Source organism: Ambystoma mexicanum, chromosome 8 (genome assembly GCF_040938575.1).
Source record: "Ambystoma mexicanum isolate Mex_15411 chromosome 8, UKY_AmexF1_1, whole genome shotgun sequence".
Classification (NCBI taxonomy): Eukaryota; Metazoa; Chordata; class Amphibia; order Caudata; family Ambystomatidae; genus Ambystoma; species Ambystoma mexicanum.
The window spans coordinates 967,942,970-967,968,890 of NC_090929.1; the positions used below are offsets into that span (position 1 = coordinate 967,942,970).

Here is a 25,921-nt window from a genome sequence, read left to right on the forward strand (position 1 = left end):
TTATTCTAAGGCACAGAGAACATTTACAAGGCCAAGTTCAAAGCTTTATTGACTGGCAGGCTGCAAGAGTGATGATGGATGCTAGAATAATTGGACGGGAAGCTATGTTCAAGACCAGCCCACAAGCACCTGGGGTACCAGCCTGTGTGCTGCTAGCGTGTGTGGAATATTACAGAGGGGTACAAGGGTGCCAACCAATTATTGATGGCCACATAATAGAGAGCCCTATAGTTTGTGTAACCAATAGGATGTATTGATGACGTGCATAGACCCAATCACTATCCCTGTCAGTATTGAACGTATACTTAGATGTTCCCTCTGAGCCTTTCACTTTCCTAAGTAGGTTTTTGTAGTTTGCCAAGTGGATTGATGTCAGTGATGATGAGTTTTTACTATATAAACTGTGCTTTTTATGAAACTCGCTGAGTGAGAGAAATCAAGTGTACTTCCGTTGATGTTCGTTGTACTCCCTGTTTTAGACAATTGCAAATAAAACAGACTGACTTTGCCAACTTCCTGGGTCAGTCTGATTATTGATGTTTGAGTAAGTTCTGCATCCCTATCTATCTCAAAGTATTGCTACCTCATCTTAAAGGGCCCTTAGGTGCACAGTCTCATAGTGAACAAGCTAACCCACTGAAGAGCATCTTCAAATGACTGCAGCAAAGAGCAAATATTATGCACAATTTGACAGTGCACTGGTGTTATGTAGGTACCATACTGCTGCTGGCTTTGGCTATTGCCGTAGTTGGTCACTTCACTACATTGGACTGTACAAACAATTGCTCCAGCATATGGAGGGTTGACTTCCACCAAGGCAGCATTGCAGTATTTAGATAGTGGCATGACTGCAGCTTTCATTATGTTTTCAGCGAAACAGAATCCGGAGCTGAAGGGAGCTTCTGCAGATGAGGCGAAATTTTGATAAAACTTATTGTTAATAAGTAAAAGGAGTGGCTGCAGAGTGGCAGTCTCTGCAGTGTTCTACGTGTTCCTGTTGGATTCCTGTGCTTTGGAGTCTGTTTACAGTGTTTACTACTGAGAGGGTTGGACTTTTCATTCAAAACCCCTCTTTCCCGCGGAGCGGCCGCGGAGTGGCTGCAGAGTGGCAGTCTCTGCAGTGTTCTACGTGTTCCTGTTGGATTCCTGTGCTTTGGAGTCTGTTTACAGTGTTTACTACTGAGAGGGTTGGACTTTTCATTCAAAACCCCTCTTTCCCGCGGAGCGGCCGCGGAGTGGCTGCAGAGTGGCAGTCTCTGCAGTGTTCTACGTGTTCCTGTTGGATTCCTGTGCTTTGGAGTCTGTTTACAGTGTTTACTACTGAGAGGGTTGGACTTTTCATTCAAAACCCCTCTTTCCCGCGGAGCGGCCGCGGAGTGGCTGCAGAGTGGCAGTCTCTGCAGTGTTCTACGTGTTCCTGTTGGATTCCTGTGCTTTGGAGTCTGTTTACAGTGTTTACTACTGAGAGGGTTGGACTTTTTATTCAAAACCCCTCTTTCCCGCGGAACGGCCGCGGAGTGGCTGCAGAGTGGCAGTCTCTGCAGTGTTCTACGTGTTCCTGTTGGATTCCTGTGCTTTGGAGTCTGTTTACAGTGTTTACTACTGAGAGGGTTGGACTTTTCATTCAAAACCCCTCTTTCCCGCGGAGCGGCCGCGGAGTGGCTGCAGAGTGGCAGTCTCTGCAGTCTATGGCAGCTAGGGCAGGGAGGATTGCCAGCAGAGAAAGCCGCACTTCCCTAGCGCCCCAAGTGTCTGCCGCTGCGGCGACCAAAAAGACTTTCACTTCGGCTGGCGTTTCGTCCTCTGCCTCTCATCCGGAGTCAACACTACTGCAAACCGAGATCCTGGGTCCCCGATTGCGAAGCGCCAAATCAAAGATGATCCTTGCGCTTAATCAGCCTCACTCGGATTCTGAGGCAGACTCTTCTGTGTCAAGGCTGGCCCGCATCACACCCGGTCCCTCTGCAGCAGTGAACCAGGACCTGGGAGCACGACAGCTGGACGCCCGGGAGTCTTCACCGTCCGCTTCCCCACCTGTTTGTTTTCCTGCCTGTCCCCAGCCAATGGAGAAGTCACCCGTGACCGCCAGTCACCCCCCGCCGTGTGAAGCGTGTGCGGAGTTCCCCCTCGGAGGAGAGGAAGCTCCGTGTGTCGCAGGTGAGGAGGGACTGGTGGGTCTGGTGGGTGAAGAGGGGGCGGCGGGCAACAAGCTACCTCCTGCTGACCCTCCGTGTTCATCACGCCCAAGGGCTCGTAGCCCTAGTTTTCAGGTGGGCGATGAGGTCAGTAGAGAGGTCAGTAGAGAGGCAGTGTTGGCGGACGATCTGCAAGTTCCGATAAGTTTGGACGCAAACCACCTTATAGTGGCACCGATCCTGCATCCCCCCCCCCCCAGATATTGGCGAAGCTCAATTAGGGGCGCACCCTCTAGAGGTGAATGTGCTGGAGGGAGTGAACCGAGCGGCTTCAACTGAAGCGGCTCCTCCTGACATGGGGTTGTTCGACCCTTTGATAAGGGCTGCGAGAGTCGATAGTGTGACCAAATCAGCTCAGGTCTCCACACATGTCTTGTATCCAAAAAAGAGAGGAGGACCGGTTCGCAGGAAACGATGTGCACATTCACATCAAAAGTTGGGGTTAAAAGCCCAGCAAACACAGCGCCCAAGACATTCCTGTTCTCCGTCACATCTTCAGCATCGCCAGCAGAAGGATGATATAACACATCTGTCAGTAAACAACAGATTCTTCGCAAATCTTCTAAAAAAGAAAGTCTCACTTTCAGAGGAACTTTCGGATGCGGAGATTTTAGAAGTAACAGCGGATCAAAATGCTCCCATAAATGTTAGGGGAGGCCCTACTGACCTGCGTCCAGCCTTTTCACTGGAACCAGCACGCTTTTCTTTTGCAGGAACTGTGGCGGAAGAAAATATCAGGTGGCATTTTGGCTCTCCCCGAACTGGTGTACCACCCCCGCAAATCCCACTTACCAAGCCTACAACCGACCTGGAGAGAGCAACCCATCTCTCAAACTCCCAATCACCATCGGCTGTTTTTACAGCCCTTGAAGCAACGGGCCCCCTTGCCAGGCCACTGTCGGTTGGGTCGGCAGCTACACCATTGTCAGCCAAGTCTTTATTGCAACAACAGGCATGTTTAAGATCTCCGGTGTCCACTATCATCGACTTAAGTGGTGTCGAAGATCCCGCTTTCACCTCCTCTCATGTAAACGACACAGAAATCAGCGTCTCAGCACCCACAATTCCGGATCAACTTGAGCAGGGGTCTCTCGAGGTGCCCTGCTTAGCTACGCAAGGGAAAGCCCCGGTCCCCATAGAGCCTTTTATGCAAGAAAAGGGCCCCGCAGTGGTGGCACTAATGAGTCCCGGGATCCCCAGTCCTTCCATTGGCCAGCTGTTTGGGAGTACCCAAACGGTATCTAGCTCAACGAGCCCCATACGTTCTAATGAGTATGGAGGAAAGCCCATAAAAGACACCTCGCCTAAAAAGACTGATCTAAGACTCATTATGTCAACTGTAACTCTGGCCATGGCTCCTTTTTGCAAACTATATGAGTCAATAAACGACTCAATGAGAGATCATACTTCCATTATAGCGATGATGAATAGCCGTCTAATTTTTTTGGAAGGCTATATCAATGCACTGAACAACAAAATGGAAAAGGGCGCCAAAGACGAGGGGTTTGGTCACTCTTCAACACAATCAACGAAAGGCCTCTTGGTGGATGTTAGTTCCCAGACTTTGGCCCCAAGTTCGCAATTCCAACTTGATGAACTAAGAACAACTGCCAGCCACGTGCCCATGTGTGAGGGTCCGACAAAGACCAAGCCACAGTCCACTAAGGCTAAGGGAAATGGAGCAATATGTGATGAACCGAATGTAATCACAATAGACCAGGGGTCTGTTCCGGACAGGAAAGCAAAGGAGGCTACTCTTGTAACGAAAGGCCACCTCACGACCCAAAAGCAAATGACTATCAAGTTCTTTTCTCCTCAACCGACTATTAACAAAGTACAGTCGGGGAAAGATATATGCGAAAGGAACCGGGGGTCTGAGACCCCCCGTAATTGCGAACCACCTAAAGCAGTGGCTGAACGGGAAATCCGAAGTCTGAAGTTGGGGTCCAATGTATTAGATAGTGTTCCTGTAAATAAGGAATCTGAGCATGCGATAGATGAGGACTTACTGAACTGTAGTGTTTATACACTATCTGATGATCAGGAATCAATTAACAACTCTCATCATATGGACAAGGAGCCCCCTCCCTTTTGTACTTTGGAAAGTCGCTGTAAGAAGCTTCAAAAAAAGTGTAGCTGGGGGGTGGATCCGCTGAAAGACAGTAGCCCCAAACGGCACCACACTAACTTCCAAGAAGTGGAAAGGGGAGAGTTCAATTCCGAAAATCCTCGCTCTAGACCGGGGGTTAGAAGAACCGATTCTCCTTTAAGACCAAGTTCTCCTCCTGTAACTAAATGGGTGCACGCCACTAGGGATAAAGGGTTTTCGGATAAACGACTTTCCCCAGCTACAATTACGAAAGATAAGCAAAAGCTGCACCACTCTAAATCTGGTGAAAACAAAGGGCGAGGGTCATTGGCACATACTTCTAAATCAAAACGAAACTTCAAAATAGAACAGTTGCCAAATAACAGAAAGTACGTGATATTGAATAGAAGTTACCTGCTACAACTTCTTAAATGCGTACCATCGCTCAGAAAAGTCGAATCAAATGACCTTGCCAGGGTCGAACCTTTTCATCAAGGCAAAATGGCATGCGCGTACTTGCACGTGCAAACGAACTGGGCCAAAGTGAGGATCCCCGAGGCGGCGGAACATCTATTAAAAATGGGCTTTGACCTGTTTGAATTGGAAGAGAGTGCTCTATTTACCCCCCCCAGGAAACCATCAGAATCGACTAATCCAGTTATACCTCGTATTGAAGCTACGAGGAGCAATAAACTACAATCGCACTCAAGACCTGGCGAGGAGAGAGGATCCAGACAAACTTCTACACACAACGAGCCAGCTTTTCAGAATGCCTCCCCCCGGTCTTCTCTTTTGAACCCTAGTGGCAAAGAGGAGTGTCAGCATCCTAAAACGGCCACAACGATAGACGGAATTGCCTTTAAGGATCCTTTGGGTATAGGAAGATGTCCTCAGGGGCCCAGGTCGAGAATCGTAAGGACCATACATCAATTACCGGGGGGCAAAGAGACCGGCACTCATGAACTTCAACAACAAGTTCCACCAGCGGAACAATGGGCTTGGTTGCCTAACGCACTGACGTTAAATAAGAACAAATAGCAATTTGTTGAGCGTCTGTCCGCACCACTTACCTCTACACTACTTACTGGTAAACCAGATCTCTCTTTGGGGTCATGGAATACTCGTGGATTCCAGCATCTAACGAAAAAAGGAGACCTAAACTTGGGGTGTTTAGATATCATCTGCTTGCAAGAAACTTGGATGATAGAGCGCCCCTCCATAGACGGATACGATTTGACATTCGCCCCAGCTGTTAAAGGTCCTTTTGGACGACCGTCATCAGGCCTTATAACTGCAATTCGCTGTGGATCCGGCCTACACTTAAAGAACACTCTGAGAGTGACAACTTACTTATTGGTCACGGAAGTTATTTGGATTGATGCCGAGGTGAAAAGGGGAACGCCCAAAACACAATCTTTAATCATCTTCAATGTCTATTGGAATCCCGCGGTTATGACTGTTTCACTCCTCATAGCATTAATTGAGGACTCAATTGATGAAGCACGAGTAGGGTGTCCTGAGGCCCTGCTGATCATCTGTGGAGATCTAAATGCTACCTGGTTACCACATGATTCAGTCGGTGACCTTCCTCTTTTTTCGACCTTAAGAAGCAAACGTGGTGTGGCTTGGTTGTCGTTGATGTCATCTCGTGATCTGCTTTGTGCTGAGGATTTATTCCCCAGAGGTGAGGGGCCGCCTACCTGGGAAAGAGAAACTCCTCAGCGGACCTTGATCACATCTTCATAAGCAGGCTCTTGGCAGCGCTGACCACCACGTTCGAGGTACGTAGGTCCTCGGCTAGTGACCATAACCTGCTTGTATTGAAATGGAAGACCACAAGGCTTGTGAACTCAGTTATGCCAGCACAAGTGGAGTTAAATAACCAGCAAAATCATCTAAGACTCTCAGAAACCTTGATCTTAAAGATACAGGCTCAATATTTGGCAACTGGAAATGAGCACAGCCTACTGAGTGACCCGCAATTACCAGATTATCAACCACTCCTGGTTCCTTTTAGAGCTAAACTTGCTGGCCTCAGACAAAATAACGATTGTGCTAGACACCAATATAGCAAAGAACTGGTCCTAAGACGGAGATCAGTAAGGCGAGCCAGAAGGAAACTCGGTGCTTTTCCCTCACTTGAAAATCAGGCAACCTTGAATCAAGAAAAGAAATCTTACAAATCATGGCTTAGGCACCACCGTAGTAACTTTCACCAACAAGATGCCGAAGCCATGTTGAAGCTTGTCTGCGGACACCACCCCCGAGAGTTCTGGGCACTCTTAAGATCTTCTCTGTCGCCTCACGAGATTTCACCATCTAACCCTATTGGGGAAATAACTTGGATAACATTCTACTCAAATCTGTTCAAAGCGCCTGCACCGTCAAGCCATTTTGAACTTACTACAAAACTAGCACCATGGATAGATTTGAGCAGTGAATCTGAGATTCTCAAAGTCCTGCATAGACTGAAACCATCGCGAGTACCAGGCCCGGACGGAATAACAAACCTCGACCTAAAGAAATATTCAAGTCAGTGGGCTGTGTTGATAAGTGAAATTTTCAAACGCTGCAAACAGGCAAGGCAAATTCCGTCTTCATGGACAAATTCTATCATAGTCCCGATATTCAAAAAGGGCTGGAAAGAAGATCCAAAAAACTACCGCCCTATCGCACTTTTGGATACGGTCGGTAAGGTGTTTGGTTCTCTATTATTACAAAAATTTCAGGATTGGGCCAGGGAGGCCGAATGCGCTGACCCGTTTCAAACGGGATTTACAAAAAACAGCGGTACAACTACTAACATCATGTTTCTCAGCGCACTCAAAAGTAAGGTGTTGGGAGGAGGCCCACAAGTGTTTTTAGGGTTCATAGATCTGGCGCAAGCTTTTGATCAAGTAAACCGTGACCGCTTGTGGAGAAAACTGAGTCTTTGGAAATGCCCGGTTGAACTCCTCCAACCGATTCAAGCATTACATCAAGAAACAAGGGTGCGAGTGAGACTAACTCAGGCTGGTTTGTTATCATCTGAAATCCCAGTTGACCGCGGAGTGAAGCAGGGTTGTCCCCTGCTCCGTCACTCTTCATTGCCTATCTCGGCGATTTCAAAGCTTCGGAGCAAACGATCCACTCCTTTCCACCAACTATGGGCAATGCGAAAACATCGAGACTACTCTATGCTGATGACCTAATCTTAATGGATTTGACTCCTATTGGTCTTCAGCATCAACTTGACCATTTGGCGACATATATTCAAATGAATGATCTAACTATAAACACAGCCAAAACCAAGATCCTGATAATGGAAAAATACAAACGACCAAAGGAAAAACTCGCCTGGTACCTGGATGGGGTAGCACTGGAAAAAGTCGCAAATATTACATACTTGGGAGTATCACTGGACTGCTCGAGTATAAACGCAACCCTCCAAATTTGCTTAATGACCAAAGCAAAAAACCTAGCGGCACAAGGCCGGGCATTGGACAACAAGTTCGGTGGTTTTTCCCTGTTACCCTTGATTAAATTTTACAAGATGAAGGTGGTGCCATCCCTCACCTATGCTGCAGAAGCCCTCCCTCACACACCCACAAACTTGTGGCTGAAGTGAGAGGGTCTATTTTGGCGCACTGTTCTAGGTCTCCCCAAGTCAACATCGGCCCCCTTGATTAGAAGAGAGCTTGGCCTATTATCGTTGGAAGGGACCATGGAAATTAAATCGATGACACTGTATAGGAAGTTGTTGCTTTTGGACTGTCCTCATGTGCTAGCTATCGTACGCACTGAACTATTGACACCTTCCCCCTCTGTGCTAAAATCTTGGGAAATGGCTCGTAAAAAGAAGCTTGTGGAAATTAACTCTTCGGAGCAGGATCTCATTTGCAATTTACTCAAAATAAAAAGGAAAATCAGTCAGCTCGACTGGATTGAAACTTTGAACATTGCATCTAAAGCAAAATCAGTCGGCCATTTGCCTCCCTATCAGAGCAAATTAAACATCGTTCCGAACTACTTGAGCAAGTTCCCAAATAAAGCTGCTAGAAACTTGTTCTTGAGAGCGCGTCTGAACCTACTGCCGACAAATGAGATCTTAAAACGCAGAGGACAAAGTAACTCGAATACGTGTCGTTTTTGCAATAACGAGACACACGTAGAAACCATACGCCATCTTTTAAATTGCCCAGGAACCAGAGCCGTAGGTGAGAAATTTCTGCTACCACACCTTTCTGCATCATATACCAGAGAAGAAGAAATGTGGTGGACACGTCTGATGAGCGGAGAAAGAAATACCTGGACTATCGCTACTACACAGACTCTGAAGTTTATTTTATCACTCTGAAAACATAAGTTCTACTCAACTCAAATTTATTTTTTATTTTTTTTTTATTTATTTTTTTTTTCAGTGTCACTTCACTTCAGTTTCCCTTTCTTTCTCCTTTCCTTCTCAGTTTTCAGCTTTCAGCTCTATTCTTTGTTCTTCACTTCGTTTTGATTTCGATTCGTTTGTAAAAATCATTAATTTGATAAAATCAACTAAATAAATAAATTATGTTTTCAGTGCGCTGTAAGGGGAGCAAAAGTGGGCACGGTTCATCTTGGCCACATTTACCATCTCATCTAGTGGTGGGTATTGGCTTATAGAGTGGGAATCATGCTTCCATGTGTCCACTTCATAAGCCAGTACCATGAGATGGAGGACATAAGCACAGCAGGGTACGTGCATTGATGAACTTTGGCATCTGCTATCCTTTGTTTACTGAGGAAAAGAATGAGAGGAAAGCAGCCCAGAGCCTAGTGATGGTAATCAGATCTTTGCCTTGAGCCCTGGTCCACATGTCCATTGTTAAGTGCATTTTGTTCACCTCAAAGTGCTACAGTAACATTCCATCCACTTCCAAGACATGGTTGTAGAGAAGTGGTACCAAAGTTTGAGTGAAGTACTGCTGACACAGAATTTCTCAGTTTAAATCAACAAAGCCATGAGCCATATAAATGAAGTGTTGTGAATGGAGGAATTAGACAGTGAATTTATTGCCAAAATTACAGCAAGGTTGTCATTAAACAGACGCAGCATTTTGTGTATTTTGTGATATTTTGTGACACAATAAAAGGCATTGGCTATGGTGCATTGAGGGACAAGTGAGTCATTTGCATGAAGTGGGATTTTCAGGCAACCATGGAGTTCCAGCAGGGCTTATGAAAAGGTGTAAATCAGCAGGATTTTCTAGATTGGTTTTGCGGAATGTAGTCCAAATGTGCCCTTTGACTGTAGTATAAGGATGGTGGTGGCTTCCCTGACCTCCTTTACTTTTGCCAAGCATGCAGATGATGAAGTCTCGTTGAGTACCTCAGGAAAGAGGTGTCCACATTGGTACCCAGCTTCCCTCGCAAGGCACTTTTTTGATGTACAATAACCACACACGCATGATCATTTGGAATGGCTGAAATCGGCTCTTACCTGTCCTGCTTTTTCTTGTTTGATTCACATACTCACATACTTTGCAGGTGATCCTGTATGGGCTCTGATGACGGAGGGACAGGCACTGCTGATTTGAACAAATGCAACGTTATACTATCACCAGCATATGATTTTCCAGGCCGTTTCCAAAGCTTGCTACCTGTGTGGAGTATCTGCACTTGATGATTGAATGGATTTGTCAATGCCTGAAATCGCTTATTCTATCTGTTCTCCCGTTTTATCATCAAAGTAGAGGTTTATGAGTCTAAATCTTGAATCAGGGGAAGGTGCATCATTTTGTAATATTTGTCTTCTATTTCCAAGGAAATCGGAGTTGGGAATTTTCAGAAATCAGGTCTTCTTCATTCATAGATTTCATTTTTTCTTGTGGAGCCAATGGTATGTCTTCTTCCTCTTGTTACTCATTTGCTGGTGTCACAGCTCAATTTATTTTTTTATTTTATTGTGCATTTGTAAAGTGCTTCTACAACAATTAAACTGTGTTTCAAAGCACCCACAGGGCAACAGGGAGGGGACATTGGGATGAAGAAGAAATACAACAATGAAAGATCAGGGTGGACCTACTAGGCCTTGTGAGCTTCCTGAACATGCATGTGCAGAGAGAGAAGGGATGAGGGAAGTGTGGGGGGTAACTGCTAGGCGTATCAAGAGCTAGTGGAGAGCAGCTGTGAGTGCCTAGGTGTAGTGTCAGTCTCCAATAAATGAGTAAGTGAAGACCTGTGGTGATATAGGTCAGTGGGGGTCAAGGCAAAGTGCTGGGGTCGAGGCTTTAGGCGATTGGGTGTGGGAGTCCAGGACCCGGGAGGACACATAAGGGCCCTGGTCACCCATCTAAGCAACTGTGGGATTTAACAGAGGAGGGAGGAAGCGAAGGGGGAGATGAAAAGAAAAGTCATGAGGAGCTTCTGGAATTTAAGGAGATCTGGATCAAGACGAAGAGGAAGGTGGAGGTTATTACACAGGAGAGAGCCTGCTGAGGAGAGAGATCGGCCAACAGCTTGCTGTTTAGCAAAGTGCTTAACACATAGAGAATTGGTGCTGGAGCAATGTAAAAATATGGAGGGAGGGTATTTAGTGATAGCACGTTGTAGATAGCATGCTCCCTGGCCCCAGACAGTCTTGTGGATGATGCAGAGGGATTTGAATTTGATCCTTACAGCAACCGGGAGCTGGTGGATAGTTTTTAGGGCTGGGGAGATGCTTTCCCTGGGCTTGAAGCTAAGGATATGTCTCCCACTCCTATTCCAGATTAGCTGGAGTGGTTGTAAAGAAGAAGAGGGTAGATTAAGGAAAAGGCTATTGCAGTAGTGTAGTGTAGAGAAAACCAGCGCTTTAGAGACATTAAGCTTCTGGGGAAAAGTGAGGAAAGGAAGAATTCCTTTGAGGAGGTGGAGTTGAAAGTGGGACTTCTTGCTAAGGTCCTGAATTTGAGGGATTGTCATGAACCGTCAGACCGGCCCCTTCTGGACCTCCTGGTCCTTCACACATCGGGGCTTACACTCCGTGGTACTTCCAACATACCGTTAAACACCAAACACTGCCTCCCCACCTTTACGTCCGATGCAGCACGTCCTATAAAGTATCCACGCCCCCGCAGCCCCGCGCGTCTCAATGCTACTGATTTCTGTGGCTAGACGTGTGCTCCGTAGTTCGCCTTCGTGGAACTCTGTTTCCTGGTTCCCGGACCCTGCGCTTTCTCCTACTATTCTGCTTCCTTCTTATCCTGCTTTCTTCCCAGACTCCATGTCCCCACCTCCGAGTACACTTCTTCGTATCCTGGACTTCCTGGAAGTTTCCTATTGACCCCGGACATAGAAGCTGAACGAACGCTGGAAGCCGAAGACGGTCGAGCGGGGTTGTACAAAACCCGAACCGTAAAGAAGAAAACTCCTCCCAAGGACTCCAGCAAACAGCGAAAACAGGTGAGAAAAGCGGAAACCTGTGACAGGGATGAAGGAAAGAGAGGAGTCAAAGTTGACTCTGAGGTTTCTGGCTTCAGATGAAGGAGAAGGTGGAGAGCCCATAGAAGATGGTCAGAGTGAGGGACAGAAAGGGGCAGCACAAGTCACAATAGGAAGGATCTCAGTCTTGCTAGCATTGAGGCAGAGATCATTGGAAGTACACCAGGAAAGGACTGGATTGAAGATAGGCAGTCGGGAATGATGGCAGAAGAAAGAAAAGTATCCGAGGGAAGTTTAGAGAAGAATTGTGGGTCATCTGCATAACACTGGAAGTTTGGGGAGAAGGTGCACATAAGGTGTGCAAGTGCAGCAAGGTAGTTCTTAAAGAGCCAGGGAGAGAGGTTGGAGCCCTGGGGGACACTGCAAGTGGATATAAGGGTGGGGGAGGAGAAGGAGCCAGAATAAACTGGGACAGATGGTCACTGTGCAAGGAGGTTGGAGTCGTTTATGAGGATTCAGTGGTTCCTCATGGTGTGTTCAGCAGAGCAGTTTCAGTGCCTCGGGATGCTCGGAATCCAAACTGATGGTCGTAGAGACAACCAACCAGTTCAGTGTGCTCGGACAATTGGGGGAAGACCAGCTTCTCCAGGAGTTACCCAAGGAAGGGTTTGATAGATATGGGGAGATAGTGGGCTGGATAAGATGGGTCTGAAGAAGGAAGGGGCGCACAGGGTAGTGCTTGAGGAAGGAGGGGAAAGATCCAGTAGCAAAAGAGTGGTTGTAGAAATCAATGAGTGCAATATTGTCCTTGATGGTTCTGGAGGAACAGGGGAAAACCTGTTTGGAGGAGACCTTCATGGATCAGGCAACTTTGGTAACCTCATTGTCCTCCGCATGCACACCATAACCTGGCAAGTGATGCAAGTGCAAATGCATTGCATGCACAACTACATTGCTTTCCAGTTCACCCTATTTCTCTTAGACAGCTGCCTCTGTTTTTTGAAACAGAAGAGATCTACGGTTACTGATGGACGGGTGTGGCTGCTGCAGATATCCACATAGGTGACATGAACTGGGTTACAACAACTTTTAAAATCCACGTTGATTTTAAGAAAGTGTGTGGCAAATTCTCAAAGATGCATTTAATCCAATTGATGAGATGTACTTCCGCCTGTGCATCTCATCCCTTTCACCACTTGTGCCCTATTCTCACTGGGTTTCTGAAAGTTCATATCGCAAATGTTCACATTCAGATGAATTTTTTCAAACGTTTGCACATTTCAGCAATACGGTGTGTGTTTCTGTGCATTTTAAAGTGCATTCAGAATCCAAAATAGGAATGCCCTTTGAAACATGCACAAAATTATGACATTCCCCAGTGCCTATTTGGAGTAGGTGCATTGCAGGACCCAGTAGGTGCAAGCTATTTCCGACACAGCAGCAGTGATATGAACTGCTGCTGTTCGATTTGTACTTGTATCCCCCTAACAGGAATAGCTAATTGGCGCATCATTTGCACTAACCCACGGCCACCTGAAGTCCACTAGTCTCCGTTGTGTATAAGGTGAACTGCACATTTCTAAAATGACCACAAATGAATAAAACACATATTATGTTCTTTTTTCATGGTAAGAGTGTCACGGTTTTTGCTGGTTTCATTACAACAGACATCATGCCAGAAAGTCGAAAGAAAACGAATGTATCTTTTAAATGTTGCCAGAATATGGAAAATATGTCTTACTTACAATTGCTTATGTTTATGAAAGTTTACCTTTACGTTTACCTGAGATACTCAAAAACAGTTGTAGGGGCAATTGCATAGTGTCAGTGGCTTAATGCATACAGCTACCTATCTGTAGCGGTGAGCAGTTGAAAGATGCAGTTAAGAATACCATGTGTGTTACACCGCTTCTAATATAGAGAGTAACATCTTGCCATTTGAGTTGCTCAAATGAACAAGGGAGATCAGTGTGATAAAATTGTTAGACGGTTTATTATAATTATTATAATTGGTTATTTATAGAGCGCTTAATACCCAGAGGTTTCTAAGCGCTAGCCAGGGATCGAACCTGTGTTGCTCCACATTGCTCCATGTTGCTCCGCGTTGCTCTGCGTTGTTCCGCGTTGTCTTGCTTCCAAGGCGTGAACTTTGCCAAAAATAACAAATATTAGAAAGAGGCCAGAGAAAGTCAAGGAAGGTAAGTCACACATTGGCAAGTGAAGGAGTTGTCGGACAGCGAAAAGTGAAAGCTTAGAGAAAAGGGTTTGACATGAAAGGGGAATATACGGTGTGATTATATGGGATATCTGAATTTTCTGATGCTGTGTTGATACAGGGACAAAGAGACAACTTGTTTGTATTGGTTTGTTGGTCAAAGTGGAGTAGAAGAATGTTTACCCAGTAAGAGTGAATACTGAAGTGTTATGGGGACAAAAACTAGTCAGGAGTACAACATTCAAATGTGTTTGTGTGTTTGTGCATGTGCGTGTGTGAAGTGAAGATGAGGGTGCCACGAATGCTAATACCAGCATGTACACGGAAGGTGGTGGTGTAGAGAAGGAAAAGCTTTTAATGTTGTATTTATTATTATAACCTTATAGACTGAGGGAGGGGTCATTAATTGTGATAATGACCCACCACTAAGGCGAAGCCATGGGCAATAAAATGGTGCAGAGTCATTGTCCCATGGAATAATGTCTCCTCCTGAGGTCAATAAAGCTATTAGCACATGCTGGAAGCAGCAATACATATTTCGATTTAAATGTGAAGAAATGATTGTAACTTTAAGAGTGAGTAGAGTTAATTGACAACCCGAATTAGTAAATTAAATATTGTTGCATTGTTTAGTGTTTAAATAACATGATTGTCTTCAAAAGTTAAGCATTTTGATTGCAATTCAGTTTGAACTAGAACTGGTTTAACATGAGCACGCATTAGCTGTCATGTAAACAGTTTTTCTTGAAGACATTGAAAGTATTTTTGAAATGTTTTTCATGTCTATTGAGCATTTTAAATAGCATGTTGCAGCAACAACAACAAAAAGTCCCACTGGAGAGGAAGTTTCTTGTTGGAAGACATCCTGTCTGGAAATTGCATTGTTGTTATCCTGTCTGCTTCTGAAGAAACAATATTCAGAATGCAATCAATACCCATAGTTATAGACTGCAGTCTAAACATTCTGATTGGCTGAGAGGAGGTCAGTAATGATCTCCACGTGCTAATGTTATTTATATAGATCCGACCCAGCTGGGAGGTAACAGGGCTATTACTAGAACGTATTGAGCATAAACAATAATGGTGAATAGGAAGGAAAAGTGAGTGAGAAGCTCAGAGAAGCAAAGGAACTGATGGGAAAACAAGTAGGATGCCAATGTATGGATGTAGCAATTAGTAACCAAGATAATTCAAAGGTGTGTTGAAGTGGAATAGTCATTGGCATTTTTTGTGAGAGTATTTTGAGCAGCATCCCTGTCAATGGATCTGAATGGTAGGCTGATTTAGGGACTAGGCATAATAGTATATGATAAGGAATATATTGGCTAGTGCAATCTGTAGGTGCTAGTCTCATCCCTGCCATGCTGGGGTTACCACATTCAGAACTTTACTTCCAAACAAAGTGATTGTTGAACGCAGCAATGTGGGCTGTTTCTCGATATTTGGCGTGTGGTTGTTTGGAGGAAAAATGATTTCATGTTTCCTAGGCCATTTAAAATACAGGATCAGTTTAATGCAAAAGAATCAGCCATATAATGAGCAATAAAAGAGCCGTCAAACTCGCGCAGGTGAGACAGCTAAAAATTGCAACAATAGTCTAAGTAAAGAAATACCCTGAAAAGGTGTGGGTAAGGAAAACAACTAATTAGTGGTAGGTGCTTCATTTCTTGGAATTTCCAGATGAAAATCCTTCTGCATATGATATGATATGTTATTTATAACGTGCTTAATACCCAGAGGTTTCTATGTGCGGACGTGAGGATGTGGTGCTCTGTGTCATCTTGCTTCCAAGGCAAGTACGTTGCCCCTGAGCTATCCTCCCGGGACATTTATAGAGGTGGCCCTTTAAGTCACAGTAAATTAGATTGGAATTACTGAAAAATTAGATCATTTTCACAACTATACCTGTGTGATCTGGTGGGGTCAATTTATATGTATTGGGTATGTGTAATGTGTCTATGCGCAATGTGTTTTGAGGCGCAAATCCGGGAGTTCTGAAAGAAGCATGTGCGGATTTAGCCAGATAGATAAATAATTTGTCCTTGAAAAAAAGAACTCAAATCTAGTTCAGTACTTGATCAGTGAAGTACCGCAAATAAGTCACCATGTAGGAGAAGGCAGCAACGTCAATACGAGGCAGCTACAGGCCAGTAGGCCTGGCATCTTTTTTAGGAAAATGTCTGGTGTTGATTAGCAGTCACAGATTGTTGAACATGTGGACGGGTAAAGGCTAATTAGCAGTGATCTGCATGGATTTATAAGTAGCAGGTCTTGTCATACCAGCCCGCTGAGTTATTTTTTCAAACGGTCTGCAGCAATGACAGCCCAGGAAGTAAGGTTTATTTTATAAAGACCTATTCTATTTTAGGAGATTTTATGCAGGGCAGCGTACAAGGCTTCTTTTCAATAGCAATAAAAAGGAACCTGGGATCTAATTAGCAACTGTGTGACCATTGGCTGAAGGGTGTATGTAAGAGTATTGCAATACGTGGCACATCTTCATTGTTCGATGGTTCTTAAGTTGTACATGAACAACTGATTCACGGTTGAATGCAGAGAGCTATGTTGACACCAGTAAGGCTGGTGCAGAAGTTGGAAAGAGCACACCTATTGGGAACTACAAACTAACATAATTTTTGATCTTGAGGAACTTTTTGGTGATATTTTTGGGTTGTACCTTCGTGACCTAGATTTTTTCACCAATTACGTTCAATTTTGGTATATATCCTTGTGTGTGTTGCATAGGTGTATGCATCTACGGACACTTAGAGAGAGTTCCTCCAGTCCATTGAGGGTGTGCTTACACCTTTTTCTGCACCAATCCATCCATTCCTCCTATTACGATGTTCTTTTTCCCAAAATAAAGTTTACAATTAAGTTTTTTTTTGTAGGATGTTTATTTATGGTTTGGCCCTTTTGGATGACATGTGTTACAGCATTAACACTCTACCTTTTTCAAATTCGGGCTTTTCCTTGTTACGGCAGTCCAATGTAATTTCCTAAGTTTCCTTCGTTGTACCTTTGTTAAATTAATGGGCTCAAATCCCTCCTGAAACGTTTGTGTCTCTCCCTTCAAGCGTTGGTGATGGTGGTCCATCACCATATATAGCAACAAGGAAAAGCCTGGATTTGAATAAAGGCAGAGTGTTAATGCCGAAACACGTGTCATCCAAAAGGGCCAAACCATAAACAAACATCGATAAAAAAACTGAATTTGAATCTTTATTTTGGGAAATAAGAACATTGTAATAGGAGGAATGGATGGAATGGCGCAGAAAAAGGTGTAAGCACACCCTCAAAAAGTAGTTATATACAAACTAACATAACCCAGGCAACAGGCTATCCTTGGTCAATGGCATGGCCAGTGCTAGGGGCATGAGTCACTTGGTCACTATAATGTTACAGCAGCGGTATTCAAACTGAGGGGTGCGCCCCGACAGGGAGCCGCGGCTGCATCCCTGGTGGGACGTGAAGGCCCAGCATGAAATGTAAAAATAAAAATGTTAAAAAAACATTTTTTTTATAGATTGGAAGAAATGGGCAGGGACAGCTCACATGGTCGGGATCAAGCATGAAACTGTCTCAGGCACCAATGAAAAAGTAAAAGTGGCTGCCAGTTTTAAATGGATTTTAATTCCTTTAGTCACAGACTGTTTGAATAGCACCCATTGGGGTGCTTTGTGCTAAAAATTAAGTAAATTGTGATATTTAAAGAATAATTATTCAGCAACAATGGTCAAAATTACTAACTGCATAGTGAAGTAACTCATCAAATTAGCCCACATTGGCCAAAAAGGTGGCCCATTTTGACTGGCCCACGCTAGCATTTTTCATTTTTGGTACAGGCATTGCCCTATTGCCCTTTAGGCCAGCACGAGCCTGGCGGCTCATCCATAATGGTGAGGGGGCGCTCACCCAGTGGCCCCCTCACCCATTATGGAGGAGCTAAGGAGCCAGTCCAGTGAAACAATGAGCACTCCCACAGTTGCTTTTTCCAGCTGAGGAAGTGCTCCTGTGCTGGCTGAACTGTCAAAGGGAAACACTATTTCCCTTTGACAGTTCAGTTCAGTTCCCCAGCCGCACATGCTCACTGTGCCATGCAAGGCTGGGACGTTTTGCGTTGCCCACATTGCATAGCTCATTGGAAATGCTGGCTGGGGCACTGCATGTCTGTATGTGAGAGGGGGAGTTCCTGCACCTCCTCGCACATACGGACAGAGTAGCCTGGAGCAGAGCGTTTAAGCACCCACACCCAGGCCAATGCAGAAGGTACATTTATGTTCCTTTTTCTTCTTTATTTAAACATGTGTATGGATGTGTATATGCTTGTGTTATGAGTGAGTGTATGGTGATGGATGCTCGTGTGACTGATAGAGTAATTGTTGTATGAATGTGTGTGTGTGTGTTTGTTTTGGCCCGTTGAACTGATATTGGCAAGTGGTGGATAGAGAGGTAGGAGGGTTGTACAACAATTGCATTTTAAAAATGCCTAAATGCCTTTGTTGAACAATCCCCCTACCAACCTGCCAAAATCGGCTCTCCTTCTGAGGTGCTGTGGAGCCCAGGGGACAGGGATGGTATTTTTTTACTGGATTTCTATCATATAATACCATGCTTCCCCCTTGGGACCCCAGTGCCTTGCATACACAGATAATCTATCATAGATGTCCAGTAAAAAATGTCATGCCTGCACCCTGGGCCCCCCAGCACCAATTGCAAACTGTTTGGCTATTTACCTTCTTTTTTTAAGGTATGCTCTACAATGCAACATTTTAAGCCATTGTTTTTAAAACAATTTGCAGGGGGAAACCCCCCCGAACCCTCTCTTGATTGGTTCGGGCTCCCTCACTGCACTCGGTCGCAATGGCATTTCTGGGGGAAATAGTTATGCCCCTCCACTTAAAAAATTCACCAGCTGCCACTGGCCCTCGGACTGTGTTGGGAATGGGATGGGGGGCCCAGGTACTGTGCTGGGAGCAGGATGGGCGGGAACTATGGGATAGTGGTGGGCGCAGGGTGGAGAAAGCCCAGGGTGTGTGATGGCGTGGGGAGAGCCCAGGGTGTGTGATGGTGTGGGGAGGGAGCCCAGTAACTGTGACAGGGAGCAGGTGGGGGGGCCCAGGGACTATACTGGGAGTAGGGTGCAGTGACAGCGTGCAATACATACTGTCCATTTGGCATTTTTTGGGGGGGGCTGCCTGCCCAAATTTTGCTCAGGGTGGTCCAGGCCAAAGAAGTTTGAAGACCACTGTGTTACAGGCAGAGAACACTTGAACATGGTTGAAACTTCAAATACAAGCAGGAACATGACGAGTGGATGTTCAGAGGATGCGGCTCAAGCATCCACGGTCAAGCTTGCGAAGCAGGCCATGCCTCACTTCCCTGCATTAAGAGGGCCATTCATTTTAGGGTAAGAGAAGAAACTCAACCACAGTTACATAACATAGTTCATGCAGGTTTTGTAATACTGAGTTTGGTTTAGTACTAAATATGTGAAAATATGTATGGAAATCTGGCCAATGTCAAAATGGAGATTTCTTTTTAGGAATGAATAAGGCTGGACACATTTCCCCCAAAAATATCATGTGAAAATGTACGGAACACAAGAGTCAAAAGTTCCCTTACCACTGAATTGTTCATGCTGCATTTTTTGGAATGCAAACCAGCCCCATGCACCTCTTTCCAATGGCTTTTTCTAAACCCACTATCGCTCAACATCAGCTTACTCATGCCCACCACACCCCAAGAGTATATTTATTTTCCATATTCAGTCCAAGAATGCTAGAAATAGAAAAAAAGGTTGATCATTTCCCTCTGCACGGTCCTGCCATACTCAAGAGGGGCGTGCTGTGAGAACCTTTTGGGGGATGCACGCCAATCTGTGCGCAAAATCCTGTTTGTCAATTAATGGAATCGACTGCGCAGGAATTCTTCGTACTTTGGGGGGACATCGCTGTGCAGGCTTGACCCGTCTCTGCATACAGTCGATTATCCTGCACGAGAAACCTTGCAGAGCGTGAGCGTGGCCATCGTAGAGGCCAGTGTAGGGGTGGAGCATGCAAAATGGGGAAGAACATGGGAAAATGTGGGCGTTATGATGGACGGGCTGCAGGCAGTCCAATGCATGTCCACAAATGCGCGGGGGAAGCATACTCATGGATCAATCTCTCATCGGGGAAAGGCCCATGCAAAAGCCTGAATCTAGCCACTGCCCAAAGCAGGCATACAGACACTTGCGCATCGGAATCACCTCTGTGTGGTGTGATCGCATGTAGAGGTGCGTGCATGCAGAAAGGTTTAGGAACTAACTTAGGGGTGCTCTTACACAGCGTAGTGGGGTGCGTGAACAGTTTACGGGGGTTCGCATGCAGATTTTCAAAAGTTTTACCAAAGTTACAGAAATGTGTACGCATGTTGTTGGGTGCCAGAAATAGTTATGGGGACCCCATGCAGTGTCAATGAGGTGCAGACCTGGTTGCAGGGACCCCATGCACTGTTTCAAGGGTGCATGTGTTTGTGCCATAGGAGCACACAAAGCTAGCTGTATCTGGCTCTTTTTTCTTTGCGTCGGGGGCTTGTCAGGGGCGTTATGGCCCGACATGCATATACGGTTACTTTGCGCAAACAATTCCATGAATACACATAGTGCCCATGAAAACTTCTGTGTGCATGCTTACGCAGAGTCGTTCTCGGTGCGTGGTCTTTGCGAGATTTCTGCACACTTTTCCATGAATCAGGCCCAAAGTGATCATTCTTCTAAATATGAAATTGTCCACCTTTCACACACAATTGCTTCGACTATTGACTTTCAGTAAGCCCATCAAAATAAATGTGAAATATGTTATTATAAAATCGAAAGAGCGGCAGGAGTAGGCATGGTCATCTGCGTGAAACACACAATTTGAAACGTGCATGGTATGAATTATCCTGCAATAATATATCTGAAAAGAAAATTCAACTGGAACCATGACTGATAAAAAAAGGTGATATATTTGTGAAACATGGAGGACATTGATCAAATAGTTACATGTTTCCTATCTGATATCATTCACCAGTCACTCCAATTTATAGCATATTTGGCACTATACTTTAAAAAGGAAATGAATAAAAAGGCATCATTAATTGTTTCAGGCATTTCTGAGATAATACTCTTTGCAATATTTAGATTTATAGTAAATTGTGTTCAAATGATGATAAATGTATTGTATATTTTGTAAAAAAAATGTATATTTTCTAAGTAACCAGCAAGTCCTCGATCAAAAAAGTGTTTTTAAAAATCACTTTATTAAATAATTGTTCTTTTAAGAATAAGCACAGCATAGCTACACACATTAAAATCACTTGACTTGTCATGAGTATATTACAGCAGCTAAAAAGAGCATGCACATTGATAAAAACACACATATACCTCTTTCGGAAACATATTAGAGGTGATTCTTAAAATATCAGGCATCTAAAAATAGTGTAAAGGGTACACTTTTTCAGTAGCCCTATTTTTGGAGGTGGCGCAAGTCATTTGAATCACAAAGGTGACCTGCACATTTGTGGTCCTTTGCAATGGTGCAAATGATGAGCTGGCCAACTCCTTTGCATAGATTAGTCTCAGTTGTGTGCTTCTGAAATTATGTAAATTGGCCGCAAGCAGCCATGTGAGTCCTTGGAGTGCATTCCATGGCCTGTCATTGTAAAATGTCTAAATAAAAGAAGTGTTTCTATTCATTTTTGAAGGAAAGAAATGTAAGTGGGACAATTAAAAAAAATAATGCATTAAAGTGTTGTAAAGGATCCTCCCATGAACTGCACATTCACTTTCACCTGTTCCAAACATGCATTGTGATGTGCTTCAAAATGTGCAGTAATACCCCTTTACCCCAATGATTATCTCAACAAACTTTAATGTGCACATTCATATGCATTTTGTCAATTAGCAAATCCTTTTTTTGGATCAAGTGAAGTGGATTTACTAGCGCATCCTATCACTGGTTCCAACCCAATGACTTCCTTGCTACACCGAAAAAGGATAATCTCCCTTTACCTCCCTACACCCAAAACGTCAAAGGAAAAACAACGCAAAAACACATTTATTGAGCAGGCACAGGTGCACAGGTTTTAGCAAGAGCCCATTGCAAATTGCTAAGAAACAAAATACCACTCAAAATGTTTACAGCTCTGTGATATCATAATTTCCTTACTCATATTATATCCACGCCGAAGCATTGGGATTATTTACATGGTGCATCGTAACAAAGAGGGACTATTCCATACTTGAGTCCCACACCTGCTCATGAACAAATGTGTAAAGTGCTCCTCGTCGTTCACCTCTTGTATTCAGTCCAGAACTTCTTTCTGTTACTGTGGGTGCAAAAATGAGTCAGAACTCCATGCAAATTTGAGCCTCTGTGCCCACATGAAAATCCTTGAGGTTGGACATATATGTGCATTTCCCATTGCCTTTTGTTACCAACAGCATTCACCTCCCACACGTCCTACTCTTGGATTAGGTCATCCTCTGAGGTGGCTTGGCAGGGAATATGACTTCAGGTCCATAAATAGACAGGGCAGCTTTTTAGCCTGCATATCTTTCAGGTGTGACCGAGCTTGGCTTGAGACTATCACACACTCAACACTACTTAACCTCTATCTAAGAATACTCCAATATTGACTTGGAATCCTACTGTGTACATTATCTATGCACAGACTCTTCTCAGTCACCTTTATCAATAAAATAGTCCATATTTAATGGAGCAACATGCATCCATAGTAATGAAAGTATTTAGCCCTGTCTAACCTTCCCTGCGTGACTCCAAACTCCTTCCCATATTTCCTCTCACATCACTCTTGCTCATGCTCTTCTTCCCAGCAGACTAAGATCTGGTTACCACAAGTGGACGGAAAATACTCCACCGACAAGGATTCAGCACTTTTAAACCTTTAAGGTGTTGATTTGGTGCTGCCCAAAAGCCTTGTCGAATGGCCTTACATAACAAAGCTGTGGGGAGGGGTTGCAGACTTTGCACTCTGTCCCCCAGCTCGAGGCAACTCCACGATGAAAGGTATCCAGTGATAGCATTGTCGGAATAAATACAGTTGTTCACATATGTATTCATAATTTCTCCCTCACCAACATTCAACAGTTTCCCCAAACAGGTGAGGATTGGAGTTGGTAAATCAATGTTGTCCTACAAAATGTGGGATGTGTTTTTAGGCATCATCAAATAAATATTGCTTCCAAAATAGCACGGTTTGTAATTTACTGCTGTAAATTATACACTGTGTGCTCACTAAAATGATCAGCTCAATTCTTTAGATTAACATAACCTGAGACCCATTCACCCCCTATCATTTCACCCAACCCCCAATACAAGCTAAACACGTTTAAATCCCCAAGAAACCACATCCCCGACCTGTAACCAAGAAACGTTACCCCCTCCTTCCCCCCACACACGGTTACAGAGATCTTATTGAAATAAAAAGAGAGCACTTTTGTATTTTGTGTGGTCATTTCTCTTGCCTTGTACATTGAGAGGGTACAAATAGTTTCACCATGTGTGGGCCAGGACTGTGTCTTCCATGTTTCTCCAAGAACATATGCTAAATATGTCACTACAGTAATAGAGGGTATTTTGATGATGCTTCTGCATGAACTGAGAAAGAAGAGTCAAAACGTGTTTTCCAATATGTTTTCAATTCTTGTAAGTGATTTTCTTATTGACACTCATTACCTGTCGATGAAGTTGTTTGGTGTACGATGCATCATGTGTCAAAGATAAAAGCATCAACTCTCTTTTCCCCTTCATTACACCTATATTTCTGGAAACAATTATGCCATTTCTGCTTTGACCCAAAGAAATCCAAATGGTGAGCTGCCTGGTTAATGCTTACATTCTGTACATTATGACAATGGCCCTCATTACGACCCTGGCGGAGAACCATGGTGCAATTTGCACCATGGTCCATGGCGCTAAGCTGCCAATTCCGCCATGGTGGTTGGCGGACTTACCGCCCCATCCCGACCTTGGCGGGGCGGTAAGTCCCCAATCCCCATTTTGCCCTTCCCCATTCCCATTCTTGCCCCATAGGGCATAATGGGAGTGGGGAAGGCGTTAATTACGCCACCGTAAATTACGGTGGCGTAATTAACAACAAGTCCCGTAGCGCCATGGATTTTTCCACCTGCAAAAAGCAGGCGTAAAAATCACCATGGCGCTACGGGAACTCGTAGTCAGGCGGAAAGGTACGCCATGCTTTACGCCGGCGTAAAGCCCTTTCCGCCAGGGTCCTAATGAGGCCCAATGAGTACAATTTAAGACTTCCCCTAAAAACCTTTAACGGTACTCTACCAATACCCCAACTCAAGTTCCTTATTAGGTAGCCTGTTTGTAGCTGCAAAGGTCGGTTGTCTACATGTAAATACCAGCCATTACTGGCAATATGTCTGTGTGTCTGGCAAGCAAGCACATAAGGCACTTGTTGAAAGTAAGTATGTGCTAACTGACCATTGTGGTTTAGTGTTCAAGCTGTCATTTAAATTCCCAATGTAACCGGGACCATAATTTGAAAGTTATGGTTCACTGCTTTATACTTACTTGCTCTGCCAGTCTCAACTTCCACAGTCTGACTGAACCTTCCACAGCCAGCTGAAGTACGTGCACGGACTTGGAAGACATAACGTGTTGATGGCTTGAGGCCTAAAATGGTGGCACTGGTCCCCTTAGATTTCAAGGTGGAATAACTCTGCATTTCTTTATCCTGTTATGAAAACATTTTTGAAGAAATATTAATACAACTTTAGATTTCTCAGAGACATGTCAAGGAACATCTCATAGTTCTGAAATGTATTTCACAATGCAGCGTTTCACTGTTTTCAACATATATGTATTATAGCAACATAAATGGTCTCTAACAAATTACACATGGGCTTTTAATAGGTTAATTTAGTGGTGCCTGCGTTTGGCGCCATTAGGTGTTTGTAATTTTTCAAGAAAGAAAGTAAAACATTATCTGCCTCATAACGAGTTTGGCCGTATGCCTTAAATGTGGCAGTAATGCTATCAAGGGTTTGGCAGGATATACCCCCAGCTAAGAGCTGGGGGTAATCTGCCACAAATTTGTGAATTTTAGGTGCTATTACGTGTGTTAATACCGCGGACGGTATTAGCGCTGAATATTCCCCATTGGGCCAATAGGGAATGGGGAATTCCCGAATGGGCCCAATGTGGAATTACTGTTCCGCCAAACCCCTGATCCGGCGTTAATAGCGCTGGGGGTTTGGTTGTAACGCTAATAGCCCAGCAGGTATCCTGGCGGTATTACCACCAGGATACCACCCAACTCGTGATGAGGCCCTATGTTTAGAACACATTATACAATACAAATAAACAAACTAGTAAAATATGCAATTGGATTAAAAAGAAATCATGTAATAGTACATGGCTTGTGAATCAAAGGTGTGCATGTGCACTGTGCATCACAAGACATAGGCAAATTCACCTTGTCCAAAGTAGAAAACTTAGTTGTTATAGCTTATTGGTTCTAGCATGAAGATTTGTTTTGTTTTGACCTGTGCGCTGCATTTGACACCATCGACCATGCCACCCTCCTGGTCGGGATATGGGAAGCGGGTATTGCACGGGTATTGCATGCACTGCATTGGACTGGTTCTCTTTGCCCTTTTAAATTAGCTCGGACCGCTATTATAGGTGGGTTACCCGAGGGGTCGGCACTTTCCTAGCTGCTTTTCAATATCTATGTTCAGCTATTAACTAACCTTATTCATTCACATGGTTTCCACTTGTATTCCTATGCAGATTATACCCAACTGGACTCAGCAAAACATCCCAGAGCCTGTTTTGAAGCTGTGGGCAAATGGATGAATTCTAACTCGATCTATGTGATTACTTTGACCCCCAGAAATCCGACCGCCGAAAATGCCAACTTTTTATTTTATTTTATTTTTTTCCAACTGCCTTCACACCACATACATTTTCAGCAGTCGTAATTCTGGAGGCAACATTTTGGTATATTTCCTTCTAACTGACGTACGCT

At 44.3% G+C, this 25,921-nt stretch overlaps 1 protein-coding gene across 1 annotated transcript in view; it reads right to left on the reverse strand.

Moving 5' to 3' along the window:
- Positions 1 to 25,921, reverse strand: part of EPHA8 (EPH receptor A8) — a 1,837,897-nt gene that overhangs the window by 239,605 nt on the left and 1,572,371 nt on the right. The window contains exon 7 of the mRNA XM_069610879.1: positions 24,463 to 24,625. Within this exon, the coding sequence (XP_069466980.1) occupies positions 24,463 to 24,625 (163 nt within the window). The remainder of the gene's footprint in view (positions 1 to 24,462; positions 24,626 to 25,921) is intronic.